The sequence below is a fragment of the Acanthopagrus latus genome, chromosome 4 (genome assembly GCF_904848185.1).
Source record: "Acanthopagrus latus isolate v.2019 chromosome 4, fAcaLat1.1, whole genome shotgun sequence".
NCBI classification, from domain to species: Eukaryota; Metazoa; Chordata; class Actinopteri; order Spariformes; family Sparidae; genus Acanthopagrus; species Acanthopagrus latus.
In genome coordinates this window covers 21,286,056-21,299,860 of record NC_051042.1, presented here as the reverse complement: position 1 = coordinate 21,299,860, position 13,805 = coordinate 21,286,056, and the positions used below count along the sequence as shown (strand labels likewise).

Genomic DNA, 13,805 nt, shown 5'->3' with positions numbered 1-13,805 from the left:
GGTTTCAAAGACCTTTCCTTTTTCTCCTGCTCAAATCACTGTCTGGGTTTCAGCTGGAATGAAAAATACCACAAGACAAATACTTTTCCGGTCTACTCATCCGTGGTCAGTGCTGCTCTTCAGGAATGAAAGGTGCTTAACGGAAACAAACAGTGGTTCTTTGAACCGCAATTATAGGCAAGCCGCTTTCTACCATGTTGCAGACGATATGTGACATCATTTATAAAAAAAACAAACAAAAAAAACAAACAAACAAAAAAAACAACCTAGGGTATAACCACAGATTCTTGAGGGGGGGAGGTTGTCCAGCCTGCAACTATGTGAAAATACCAATCTGCTCCCTCCTGCACTAAAATGCAGAAAATATGATAAATGTGTCCTCTTTTTATGAACCCTGTCAACAGATATGTCTCTTTAATTTGTAGTTGCTGTGAAGAACCACAATACAAAGTTGCAGCACGTATCAGATGTATGGTTGATTCCTTGAAGCCATTACATTAGCCCTCATACTTCCATGTGGAGGACTTCATGTCAGAAAAAATATGCTGCCTACAATTCATGACTCTACTACAAAAATATACAAATGAAGCCCATCCAAGAAATGCTACAGTTTTAGCAGAGTCCTTATACCCTGTAATGTGTGTAATTCTATCGCTGACTCTTGAAACAGTTGAAAAGTTTGCTTCTTTGTTGAACTCCAATCTAGAACCACAAACCACCTCTTTTATAGGCTCACATGGTTGTGCCTCTATAAAGCACACGTAGTAAATATGCTTGATGGCTCATTTTACTTCTGCTCTCTAGTATTCAGCTCAGTCTTGTCACAATGGCAGGATTGAGATACATACTGACTGGTATCAAGGGCCGTCTTGTTAAATTGGTGATGTAAGCTGGAATCCTACAGTAGAGCAGATAAAATACAGCTGTGTTGTCAATTTAAATTACTTTAACATTCCAATCTATAAACCATTTGAGTTAACCAAAATAATGACTTATGTCTACGCTAATGGTAGATTATGGAAAAACCAGCCTTCTGTGAGAGACTCCTTGCCATGAGATGACATCAGACTCTTATGTGTCTTGCCTCCTCAGACTGGGCATGACGGTGCGGGCCAAGCAGAGGGTGTAGCCACATCTGGCAGAGAGTGCTGAAGCAAGCAGGAGCCATCTACTGTGACTGTGGGAAGATGGGAGAGATAGAGGAGGATAGGGACAATGTTGGAAAGCTGTTTGAGAACTTCGTCCAGGCCTCGACCTGTAAGGGGACTCTTCAGGCCTTCAGTGTCCTCTGCAGACAGCTGGACCTCGACCCTGCGGACAGCAGCACCTTCTACAGCAGTCTCAAGGCGAAGGTCACCAACTGGAAGGCCAAAGCACTATGGAGCAAGCTAGACAAGAGGATGTCCCATAAGGAGTACAAGAAAGGCCAGGCCTGTGAGGGCACCAGGGTAAGATTATAATTTATTAATGTGTTTTGTACAGCTGTATGTACTGGAGCAGAAAGGTTTACTAATCAAAGGTCAGTGTAGACTGAGACTTTGGATTTATGATTAACAGGGACAAGTGGAAGTGGTTTCCCCCGTTTAACTACAATACATGATCATGATCATTTTTCCATCACTGCCAACTTTTTTTAGTTTAAGTTCTTTCAGTTTATCTTAAATGTCATTATTTTTTATAAAGGTACTGTATGAGATAATCAGTGTTGTTAAAAGTACCAAAAAGCCATAACTGAGTATAGATATTGTGTAAAATCTTACTTTGGTAGATGTGAAAGTCCCCCATACCATTGTAATAAAGTAAAAATCTTAAAATGATCTGAAAGTAAGTTTACTTGCTATCAGAAGTAATTTTTGACAATAAATGTACTTAAACCCCCCCCCCAGCCAAATGAAGTATTTTTAATTTAATTGAATTGAAGTAGGTGTCAATAGTACAAGTTAAAAAAAACATTTGTATACATTTACACAAATGTACTGTATATGGGTTTGTCTACATTATTACAGGATCCTCTACCATCTACAACAGCAACCTTTTATAAAAAACAGAAAAATACGCAAACTCTTTTTTACTTTACATATGTTACTTTTGTGTAGGAAGATAAAACCTAAAAGTGCTTTGTAGCAACAAACACTCTCTGATCTCAGCTATAGCACCAACAACATGTTTTAAACTGCAGCCAGCTAAAGGAACGAAAGAAGACAAAATGTAACACTGATTGGTTTAAATCTCTACAAGTTGATTTCTTGTAACTGCACGATGAACCTTAAAATTATGTGGCATTCTTTGGAAAGTGGTCACCATTACTCGTTGGTGAGCTGAAACATGGAAGACTCTTTAAAGGACAAATTTGTGTTTTCCAGGAAAATACATTCTTGATATAAATAGACTTACATGTTATGTGTTTTAAATTTCACAGGACTTTCATAACACACAATTTCATACAATGTTTCGCATTTTAGGAAGTGACTGTGTGACTTAACCTCATGTGGTTCCTATTTTTTGAACAATCTGCACTTTGTTCCCCCTTAGGAGTGTTTTCGTACACTATGGAGCACCATAGCAAAGCCAATGTCATGGTTATCACGATAACCTCTATCTGCCAAGACAGCACCATCAACTCTGCAAACACTCACTCCTTCACTGAAACAGCTCCCAGTGTACAGGACAGGAAATTAAAGAGATATACATTGCTTTGCACTGATTCTCCTTCTCTTTACACAGCTGCTATATAACAAAGCTGTACAGAAACTGCATGTAGCATTATTCATAGATAAATGCACTGCTGAAACATCGGTGTATCCACCCTATGTAACTGTATCTCACCGCAGAAACTGTAAAAATGCTATAAAATCACAGCCAGGCAACATAAACACTGTACATTAAACACAACAAGCAACAGATCTAATGGAACAAGACACAGAAGACAAACAATGTGACATCTATGCACCACTTCATCTAACCCTGCGGCCAAGTAACACAAAATCAGCCAATTGCATTCAGAAAGCAATCACAGACAAATTCCATCAACACGCACAGAGGGGAGTTACAGAAGAGCTATTCTTTGACTTGAATTATGAAGAGGTGACTGTAATAGGCACAAAGAAATCATGTTCTGCGGTGGTGGTGGTGGTGGTTCTTGGTTGGGGTTATGTGTTTGGCAGTAAAGGTGATGAGGGAAAGTAGGAAAACCTGGAGGAGTGTGATTACCTTCCAGGCATCAGCTGCCTTGTGCTTGAAAGAGTGTTTTTATTGCACAGAGAAAGAGACAGCATCACTCAGCAACTATGAATATTTGGACCCAGTTACATGGAGGGTGTGCTCTGCTCTTTATAGGCTCTTCCTCAAAGGTTGGAGCCAGACCCATGTTGTTATTAAAGTGTGTTTAAAATGCTTCAGCGTGAGCCCAGTTTTACAGGCTCTGTCAGATTTAAGCCAACAATCAAAATAGGTAAGAAGAAGTGTGACTCTCCTAAACCTTTGCAGCAGACATTTTAGGTCAGATTGCGTAATTCTGGCAATCCACGGGGTTGAGCTATAAAATAAAAAGAGGCACTGTGTACTAAAGTAGTAAAACAGATGTACAAATAGTTGATTGTGTTCATTATTGAAACAATAAGTGAATTCATGAGATTGCCTGTTTTCTTTTAAAAGCTTCATGTTTAAAAAGATGCTTATTAAATTTCACATGTGTACGGCAGACAAGCAGTATGACGGCTGTTTTAATCACTGACAGGACAGACAATCTTCTTTTCCTTGATTACCGATTTCTCCTCTCCCGGGGTGAATAAATAGGTGACGACTCGTGTTTTTATGACGACTCAGCCCTTTAAGCAGTGACAGATGTGAAATCACTCGGCACCTCGTCTTCAGACTCCCGCTGCAGCCGCAATCTTTAAAGGATGTGATGTCATCTGTGTTTTATGGGCCTGACACAGCTGGCTGCAGAGACACTGTGTGTTTCTTTGTCATAGAGTTTTGCTGTGAATAAGTTGATCTTTTTTGCATTATTATCCATAATATTATGTTGAGAACAACTTCAGCTCTCGTCGATCCACGTGAGGCAACCAGATTAATTTCTTGCAAAACAGCGTCTACATTCACACAGCTTGTTTGGTTTCAGGTTTTGGATGATATTGTTTTTGCGTTTTTGAGCAATATTTTGTTTCAAGCAAAACATTAATTGTTAATGTGAATATTTGCTGCTTTTCTATGTCAATTCTGACACTAAACTAAATATTTCTGGCTAGTGACTTTTGATTGAGCAAAATAAGCAACTTAATGAATTAAACTGCGGCTCAGGGCAATTGTCATTGACATTTCAGTATATTATGATATAAGCACTGGTCCCATCCTTAGTTTACTAACATTTAAATCAAGATGCTGCAGTAGAGTATAGAAGAGCTCCTTACATTAGGCACACTGTCCAGGGAGAATAAAAAATGCTCTGGCAGGGTTCATTAAGCAGGAAAGCAGGGGACAAAAGCATCAAGAGCGAGGTGGAGCTGGGATCCGAGCAAGGTCACAGTTGGTTAAGCTGAAAGGAAGCGTGTGTGTCCTGACTCAGCAGATGTGGAGCAAGCCGTCAGGAAAAGCCTCATATCTGGAAAAATAGATCAGCTAATGGAAACAGGCTTGAACAAAGAGCCCGGTACTGCTGATGGCTGATAGACAGATAAAAACAGTTACATAAGCGAAGTTACATGCATGCTAACACTCGTACATCTGAATAAACGAGTTAGTACTGTGTATATTTGACAACATCCTTCCATCTCTGTCTCTGGCTGTGTAAATAGACATTACTCTTGCTAAACTTTTGGTGGGAGTCAGAAAAAATGAGGCCAGAAGGCAGGCTTGTCCAGGCAGCTCTTCCACCCCCTGTGTGTGTGCTTCACACCTGAGATTACCTCATCCTGATATCCTCAGGCTACACATGATGACACATGGTGTTCCTCATCACCCACATCCTTTGTGAGGCCACCGCACGCTCACAGAGGAAGAAAATGGAATGTCTAAAGCAACAATAATCATGTTTTTTGTGCAGGAACAGAGAGCCAATTAGGGTATGATTTGGGATCTTGATCAGTTGGCACTGGGTGCTCCAAAAGCAGCACCCAGTTTGATTGTTGCCTGCCCCCACATGTGTGGCTGCATACTGATGGGATTTAGAGTTCGGGATTAGAGTGGTGGCTCTTCGTGCTGCTGGCTGAATGTCCAGGGAAGGTGAAAAATAATTTCTGCACTAATTTGGTGAGGCTATCAAGACAGGAGACTGTCCACCTTGTTGAGCACAGCAGGGAAAACCTTCAGAAGTGGTTTGGTTCTGGATTGAGTGTCACGTCTCCTCTCTATACAATTCCCCAGAGTGCCTCTTAACATGTTTAGAAGGAAAGAAGATACAGTTTGCCAGCACACATACGTCAGCTCTTTCATCTATCATTCAGGAGGATGATGTCATGTTTGAGCCCCACATTCTCAGACACACGCTGTAACCTCAACCAACTGACTTCATGCATTTTTTTTGGGTGAGGCCGGTGCATGAATAACACCTTAGAAATTTTAAGGCTGTAATAATGGTTAAAATTGATGGAAGATGTTGGCAAACAATTTTCAGGCGCTTGTTAACTCTTACGTTTTGCTAAACACACACTAGGTGGCCTGCAGAAGTCGTGTCAAGACTGGAATGATCCTCAGTGTCTATCCTGCTGAAGTGTTCTTGAGTGAGGCACTCTAAACTTTTAAATACTGCAGTAAAGTACGGCTCTATATCATGGCCAGTGTAGACGTCCAAATGCTCCATGATATGATAATAAACATGTAGGATTCATATCTGCTCTCACTGCAGGAAAAGCCTCAGCTCTCTGTGAAAAATGATGTCACCTCGATGTTTCCCTTGTGTGGCTTATGAGGGCAATTTGTCATTCTCTTTTATGTAGTGCCTCATCATCGGAGGAGGCCCCTGCGGCCTGCGGACGGCCATTGAACTCGCTTTGATGGGTGCCAAAGTGGTGGTGATCGAGAAGAGAGACTCCTTCTCGAGGAACAATGTGCTGCACCTCTGGCCCTTCACCATTCATGACCTGCGGGGCCTTGGGGCCAAAAAGTTTTACGGAAAGTTTTGTGCCGGGGCCATTGATCACATCAGTGAGTATCTGAAAAAACTGATTGATTGATTCCATCCAAAACCATTTCAAAGTGAAGGAAATAAATGTAGTAAGAAAAGCTAGACATTTTCTACAAAATGACTTAAGTATAAAACTTATTTGGGACATAATGACAAAATGATTATGTATTATATTATTACATTTTATTTGATTACTCTTAATTATTTTCAGCTTGATTTTAACATTTATTCTTTGAAATCTGACAAATCTGACAACAGGAGGAAAAGTAAAAATAGGAGAGAGTAATAGAGTTCAGGCCTTGCTCTCAACAGTGTCAAGACAACATAACACAAACAAAGTCTGGCAGTGTTTTACTTCTGTGCACTTTCACTAACATCTGTGTGTCTAACAGGCATTCAGCAGCTGCAGCTGATCCTACTGAAAGTGGCCCTGATTGTTGCAGTGGAGTTTCACATCAATGTGGAATTTGTCAAGCTGCTGGAGCCACCGGAGGATCAGGAAAATGAAGGTATCCATCCAATACGTCCAAACAATAGATTAACAGCGCGTTTACGTTCACTTGACAGTTGTTTTATAGCCTGCAAGCTTTAGGAAAATGAGGAGTATTAAGCAGCCTGGATCAATTCGACTGGAACCTGGGATTAGGTTTAGAAGTTTAATAATGTGTAAAGCATGATGGATATATCAGGCTGCATCTTGTTAGACAGACTCTGTGTAGCTGCTATGAGGATCTCTCTGTAGTTGGGCGCTCTCGCTAGTATGGGACTTCTCATCCTGCAGTATTTGATTTCCTTGACAGCCACCAATAAACAGGAAACAAACATTGGCACCGATCTAGTTTTTCATCAAATTGCAAGGAGTTTAATGGAGGTCAAATATACTGCATGACTTTGCTGTCAGAGATTGAATGTATGCCTGCTGTGTATGGCACCAAAATCACATTAATACCACTGGACTGACATTGTTTAATTTGTTAAAACAAAAGATAGAGGTAATATCTTAATCTTATCTCTCTCATCAAATGTTTTATGGTATTTGCACTGAACTACACTGTAGATGATTACTTGACCCTCTCATCCCACATTAGACTATAAACTCTCAGAGTGAACTTGCGTGAGCTTGTTGTCAGGTGTTGTCTCCTCAGCTGTAATGTCAATATGCTGATAACAACGAGAGCCTCACCTAAATTTGGACACAAACTTATCCTCCGTGTTCTGCTGTGATAAACTTAGCTGTGCCCTTGACATCATGGAATGTATTTTCCACATGATGTTACACAACAAACCACCAAGCTGTTGCTGCACTGGTCTCACGCTCCTGGAGCACCCACACTGTATACCTACAATAGCTAATATTAAAGCTGAAACAGTGTTTCGTCTGTTAGTCAAGTTTTCAGGGCAGATCCAGTGCACTCTGCAGATATTGAGCATCTTTGTATTAAATGAACATGCTTGGAGCAATCCGTGTATCCTGAAACATGACATGAAAGGACCCATTATTCTTCTTTTACTTGCATCATAGCAACAAAACAGCAATAAAGGATTATTCCAAGGCTTTGAATTATGTGTGTTTTTCACCTCTTTCACTCTGTCTGTGTCATACTCAGGGATTGGGTGGAGGGCTGCAATCCGACCTGCTGATCACCCTGTGGCTAACTTTGAGTTTGACGTTGTGGTGGGGGCTGACGGACGCAGGAATACTCTGGAAGGTGAGAAGATGGCAAACAATAGATGTCTCAGTATAGAGACAGTACAGATGCCTCAAGGATGTACTTAACTTAGCCACCAAGTACAAAACATAGTTAATAGTGTCTGATCAGGAAAGGAACAGTCTAGGACCTGAATGTATAGGTTCCCACGCTAATGCTGGATTTGAGCCTACTGTCCCTCACAAATTGAGATGTTCTTAAAACAAGGGGTTAATATTAGATTCATATTTTCTGATGCTGTTACTTGCTACTCTAAACATTCATGGATCAAACATTTTTTCCGAGATAACAAGATCATTTATTTCGAGAGAATTCGTAGGATTCGTATGAGTGGACTGAGTGCACCATGACATAGCGGGTTTAGGAGTTTCAAAGGAAATATGAAGTTTTATAAACTTTTGCTGCTTGAATGTTTCATATGAGGCTATTTACATTATGGATGCTGTAGGAAATAGCTGTTATAATAGTGTTACTGTCTGATGTTTTCAGCATAACCCCATGCATATATTTCTGATTAAGTAGGCTGTTGACACACTGGTCAATTCTGTTTTTTGATGCCTATGTCAAAGCTTCAGAAAAAAAACTACAGTGTGTAGCAGCTTTTATTTTCCGGTTGAACATATTACTTGAGTATGTCTCACAGATAGGTAAAATGTTTGGCAACACTTTCTGTCTCCAAAGTTCTTTTACTCTGAAGCATCATTTGGAACAAGAAGTCATGTTTTAGTGTTTACAGACTCTGATAAAACCCAGCACACCTTCTGTTTACTGAACGGTTCAAGGCATCCAATAGGACTGTTTCTGGACTCTCACTTTGAATGACTGCAGTATTTCTGTTGTGAAGCTATAAATGAAACTTAGACTTGCATGAAGCCATTGATCTCTCCCAGCGGGAAAGGATGTACATCAAACCCTGTAACAGAAATAGAGCAGAGCTGGGGATCAGTGCAGCAGCTGATGCATGTATGCTGGATTCTCTCCATCTCTCTGCCTCACTGTTTTGGTCTCTCGACTAAAAATGCTGTCATCTAACAACCAATTTCACATCAGATGCTTATTCCTAAAAAGGGCATTTTGGGAGCAGATCGAGATGTTTAGCTCATTCTTCAATAATGAAAAAGGCTGGGGGAAATTATTTTCCCCTGCAGTCAGCCTGCTCTTGACCTGCTTTTGTGGCCTAGCTACAGTTAGACAGAGTTAAAAACAATACGATCTGCAGAGGGGAAAAGGTCCGCCTTGTCACGAGTGGTGACACAGTTTCAGACACTTTCCCTCTGACCCCAGATAGTACTGTCTCACGTTCATTGTCCTTTCCTCCCTGCACCTACATCTTTAAAGGGACATTTTAGTGAGATTTTGCTGGTTTGAAAAGGTAAAAAAGACAAGGTATCAAAAGACAACACCAAGATGTCCTCACCCTGCTGCTGTCTATTAATCGATACAGAAATGTTCGCTGCCATACCAACAAGTAGAGGGCTGCTTCTTTTCTCATGCTGTGAGATTTCTCAAATAGTTCTCTGTACTCCACCATAAAGAAGTTTTTACCAAGTAGCATAAAGGGACTTCAGCTTGTGCAAAACTTAATTCAGTTAAGCTTGAACCTCTTTATTGAACATCTACCAATAGAATGTTGAACCTTTGAGTGTGCTCCTCTTTTCTGATTCAAAATATCTGATACGGAAAGTTGTCAAAATATCTGTTGTAGGGTTCAGTTCATCCCTTGAATCAGATTCCTTGAACATGTGAATGGAGTGATCTTTTAAAACTATGAGTACATGAATTAAATTGTTAAAATGAAAGACTCAGCTCTGAATGTTAATTAAGCAAAAGAGTCTAAATTTGATTACAGTATTCAGTTCCTGGTGCCTCTTACAATCCATTGCTTTTGTTCACTTGGCTATAAAAAGGCTCACCTTGGTAAGCTGCCTCTTATCCGAAAATAACTGCCTCGTAATTATGGTTCAACGCTAGATTTCCTCTGGCTTTGACAGACAAGCCAATACGACTGGTATATACGGGAAGATTAACATCACCTCTGTTTTCTTTCTCTCTCTCACTGGTTTTCTCTCTCAGGTTTCAAAAGGAAGGAGTTCAGGGGAAAACTGGCAATCGCCATCACGGCCAATTTCATCAACAGGAACACCACTGCAGAGGCCAAAGTGGAAGAGATCAGCGGTGTGGCCTTCATCTTCAACCAGAAGTTCTTTCTTGACCTCAAAGAGGAGACCGGTAAGAGAGAAGCCCAGACAAACGAAAAAATGAATTACACATTAGTTGGTTTGAGTCAGTCGCTCCAAATGACCTCCTACAACATTATGAACCACTCTAATACCGTATCATTTGTTGCAGGTATCGACCTGGAGAACATTGTGTATTACAGGGACAACACGCATTACTTTGTCATGACTGCCAAGAAACAGAGCCTGCTGGACAAGGGAGTCGTCATTAATGTGAGCAGAACATTGTGATCCATGTTTTTATTATCTAGTTTAAGTTTAACTGTATTACTTTCTAAAACTGCATGATGTGCTGTTATGGGATCCAGGCATTTCAATAAGACTGAAATGTGATTTAGTTTTATTAAATCATTCCGTTTGCATCTCTAGAACTGATGAAAATGAGGTTAGCTTTTCAGACATCTAGAACTAGGCTAGTTGAATAAATGTTCATATTTTGTGGTCATAATTTGTATTATTTTACACATTTTGTCATTTTGTTCATAAGGACTTTTCACAATGATAGAATACCTCTCCAAAGGAAGAGATCATTAGAAAAATCAATCTGTTCTGAGTGAAATGTCATGCTTCTGTTCAACAGGATTACATAGAAACCCAAATGCTGCTGAGCAGTGAGAATGTCAACCAGGAAGCTCTTCTGTGCTACGCCCGAGAGGCTGCTGACTTTGGCACCAACTACCAACTTCCCACGCTGGATTTTGCCATGAACCACTGTGGGCAGCCAGATGTAGCGATGTTCGACTTCACAAGCATGCACGCCTCAGAGAATGCTGCTCTCATCCGGGAGAGATTTGGACACCAGCTGGTCGTGTCACTGGTTGGTGACAGCCTGCTAGAGGTAAGGAAGTGAAAGGTGTATCAAGTAATTTAAGTAAGCTCAGTTCAGGTGAATGCAGGATGTTGAGAGATCTGGCTGCCTGGGAAAAACCCAAAGTGGCAGTCATGGTAGGGAGGCTGAGTTTGCTCCGGCCAGATGCTGCAGGGTGAAAGTCTGTGAAAGCGGAAGTGTTGATGTTCCTGCCCGTGGGCTGTGAGCTGCTCCTCCTTTTCTCTGTATACTGGCATATCCTCGATGATGATCCTTGAGGCAGTTACATTTTTTTGCACTGAGATGAGTGAGGACACACCAAGGCAATAATTGTATTTGTTATACGTTAAAGACTATTTGAATTTACCAAGCAAAACATGACAACAATCAAAACACCAAAGTCCCTCGAAAAAGATCAAAAGCAACTGGACAAATTGTGTTATTTTTCAAAAAGCACTGAAAGCTATTATCTATCCACATTTTGTCTCTTTTCCCATTTTATTTATCTGTTGTCATTTTATTTTTACTGTACATACACGGTTCCCTTTTGTAAAACAAAATCTACACTCACAAACCGGTTATCTCCTCCCATCACAAATCATTGACGCACCACACCCAAACATACATTTCTTCACTATATCCACCCCCGTCTTGTGCTTATGCCTTATCCTCCGAATCTTTTGTAATATACTGCTGTCATTGTATGTACCCGATATAATGTTATGTTTTATCACCTTTAATGTTTTTTCTTGCTGTTTCAAAATCATGACAACATATGTCTAAGAATACTTAGTGCTGTTAATTGGCTTTCAATATATCGCACTGATGATTTTGTTATTTTAAAGGAGGGAAGTGTTGATGTTGTTTTGTCTCCTCGTGTTCGCTGACATATTCATTCATTTGTATATTTGTTGTGTATTCTCTGTGTAGCCCTTCTGGCCCATGGGGACGGGTTGCGCCAGAGGCTTCCTTGCTGCCTTTGACACGGCCTGGATGGTGAGGAGCTGGGCTCAGGGTCGAACGGTTCAGGAAGTGCTTGCAGAGAGGTACACGCACCACACACTCATGCGCACCAAGAAATGTGTTGCCGTGTGTTTGCACATTTACGTCTTTTAATACGGTTAAGTACTGTGTGTTTTGACACTCACAGTCTGAATGCGCCGTGTGCATATTTGTGATTTAAAAGATAAATAACTATGTGTATCTTTCTCTATGTTTGTGTGTTTCTATAGGGAGAGTATTTACAGGCTACTTCCACAGACAACACCTGAAAACATTGCCAAAAACTTTGACCAGTACACCATAGACCCTGGGACAAGATACCCCAACCTCAACTCTTCTTGTGTTAGGCCACACCAGGTGAGTAGTAGGCTCCATTTTTAATGAATACACCCAAATTCCTAGTATCTAGATTATAATAATTTTGCCTATTCTTTCTGTTGCAGGTGCGTCACTTGTACATCAATGGAGAGCTGAATACCTGCTCTCTGGAGCGTGCTGCTACCATACGCCGGCCTGTCAATCTCAGCAGACGTGGTATGACAAACAGGAATTGGCAGATTCTTGTGTTTTATTTACGTGTGATTCTGCAGTTCAAAGCATGCCTGCTGCTGCCTCACTTTCAGATGATTTAGAGTAGTAATCACACTGATCGAAAGAGTGGAGTTTTTCTTTCTTATGTCAGTTTGAAAGGCTCCTTATCTCCCATTGTTAGGGAGTAAGGCACAATCTTAGGTTTGTTTTAGCATGTGGGTTCACTGGGAGAAGGAAGCTTTGACAGTAAAGCCACCAGATTGTGAAAAGAATGGTCAAACAATCATATCTCTTTCTCCCAGTTAAACATAACTTCGTGTTCCTGTTTAAAAACTTGTTTGTACTCTGTATTCGGTTTGAGTGTGCATGAATGTATACTGATAAAATGGATGGGAAAAAGAAAACATTCCTCCTCGTGAGATTATTTGATTATAGCACTACAGAGTTCTAAAAGAGATTATATAAATACTGGGATCTGACAGCAAAGATAGAAGCTCTCCATGCTGAACTGAGCTTTATGTTCATATGTAACCTGACTCATTCACCGAAGGCACTGAGGAAGTACGTGTCAGGACAAAGACAAGAAAGATGTGTACATACCTCGGCACCACTCCTTGAGAGTCAGTCATGATCTTGTTTATTATCACACCATGTATCATACCTGTGACATCTCTTCAGCCTGAACTTCCTGAGGGTCTAATTATTTGAGGAATGCATTGTTTTACTGAAAAATACGATGTTTCTTTTGCAGAGTCAGAGATTAGACCGGCGAGGCTCCTCACCTGGTGCCAGAAACAGACCGAGGGCTACAGGAATGTGGTTATCACAGACCTGACGACTTCTTGGAAAAGTGGCATCGCTCTCTGTGCCCTCATCCACAGATTCAAACCCCAGCTGATGTACGTAACACACATCAGATAATACCAGTACCAGCCTGTGACAAAACTCTGACGTCTTATCTCTTTACAGTATCTCATGCATGCGTACGTTCACATGAGCAAACCAGTATTTATTGTAAAAACGAACTCCCTCAAGCACCCTCCTTGTGACAGCTAGTTGTGATGAAATACGTTTCTTGTGGGTGTGTTAAATATTCCAGGCATGAGTGACACTTTAATCTATGTGAGCTGTGCTCTCTACCCCTTCCTTCTAAAACACTTGACCTTTTTTAAGGGTGCTGATAGATGTGTGAAATACTCCATACATAGCTGTCCTAGCTGCATGTAAATCTAGCTGGCAGTAAAGGGTGCAAAAAGAGGAATTAAGCCATGTTGATTTCACACATCAAGAGAAGTATTGGGTAGATATTAAATGAAATAAATCTCCCTTTCCGTCTCCGCAGTGGAGAAAAACAACACTTGCAGGACTAGGGTTCCTACTTGAGACAAAATCTG

The 13,805-nt window shown here is 40.7% G+C and overlaps 1 protein-coding gene across 10 annotated transcripts in view; it reads left to right on the top strand.

Moving 5' to 3' along the window:
* The window catches only part of mical2a (microtubule associated monooxygenase, calponin and LIM domain containing 2a), a 38,919-nt gene that overhangs the window by 9,412 nt on the left and 15,702 nt on the right, over positions 1-13,805 (top strand). For all 10 annotated transcript variants that reach the window (XR_005074574.1, XM_037094916.1, XM_037094917.1 and 7 more), the window contains 11 exons: positions 1,093-1,448; positions 5,937-6,144; positions 6,517-6,633; positions 7,732-7,833; positions 9,907-10,062; positions 10,183-10,283; positions 10,651-10,908; positions 11,809-11,924; positions 12,111-12,237; positions 12,324-12,414; positions 13,163-13,310. Coding sequence is in view for 9 of the 10 variants with exons in the window: in XM_037094916.1 (XP_036950811.1) it covers positions 1,188-1,448; positions 5,937-6,144; positions 6,517-6,633; positions 7,732-7,833; positions 9,907-10,062; positions 10,183-10,283; positions 10,651-10,908; positions 11,809-11,924; positions 12,111-12,237; positions 12,324-12,414; positions 13,163-13,310 (1,685 nt within the window). In the remaining variant the exon portion in view is untranslated. The remainder of the gene's footprint in view (positions 1-1,092; positions 1,449-5,936; positions 6,145-6,516; positions 6,634-7,731; positions 7,834-9,906; positions 10,063-10,182; positions 10,284-10,650; positions 10,909-11,808; positions 11,925-12,110; positions 12,238-12,323; positions 12,415-13,162; positions 13,311-13,805) is intronic.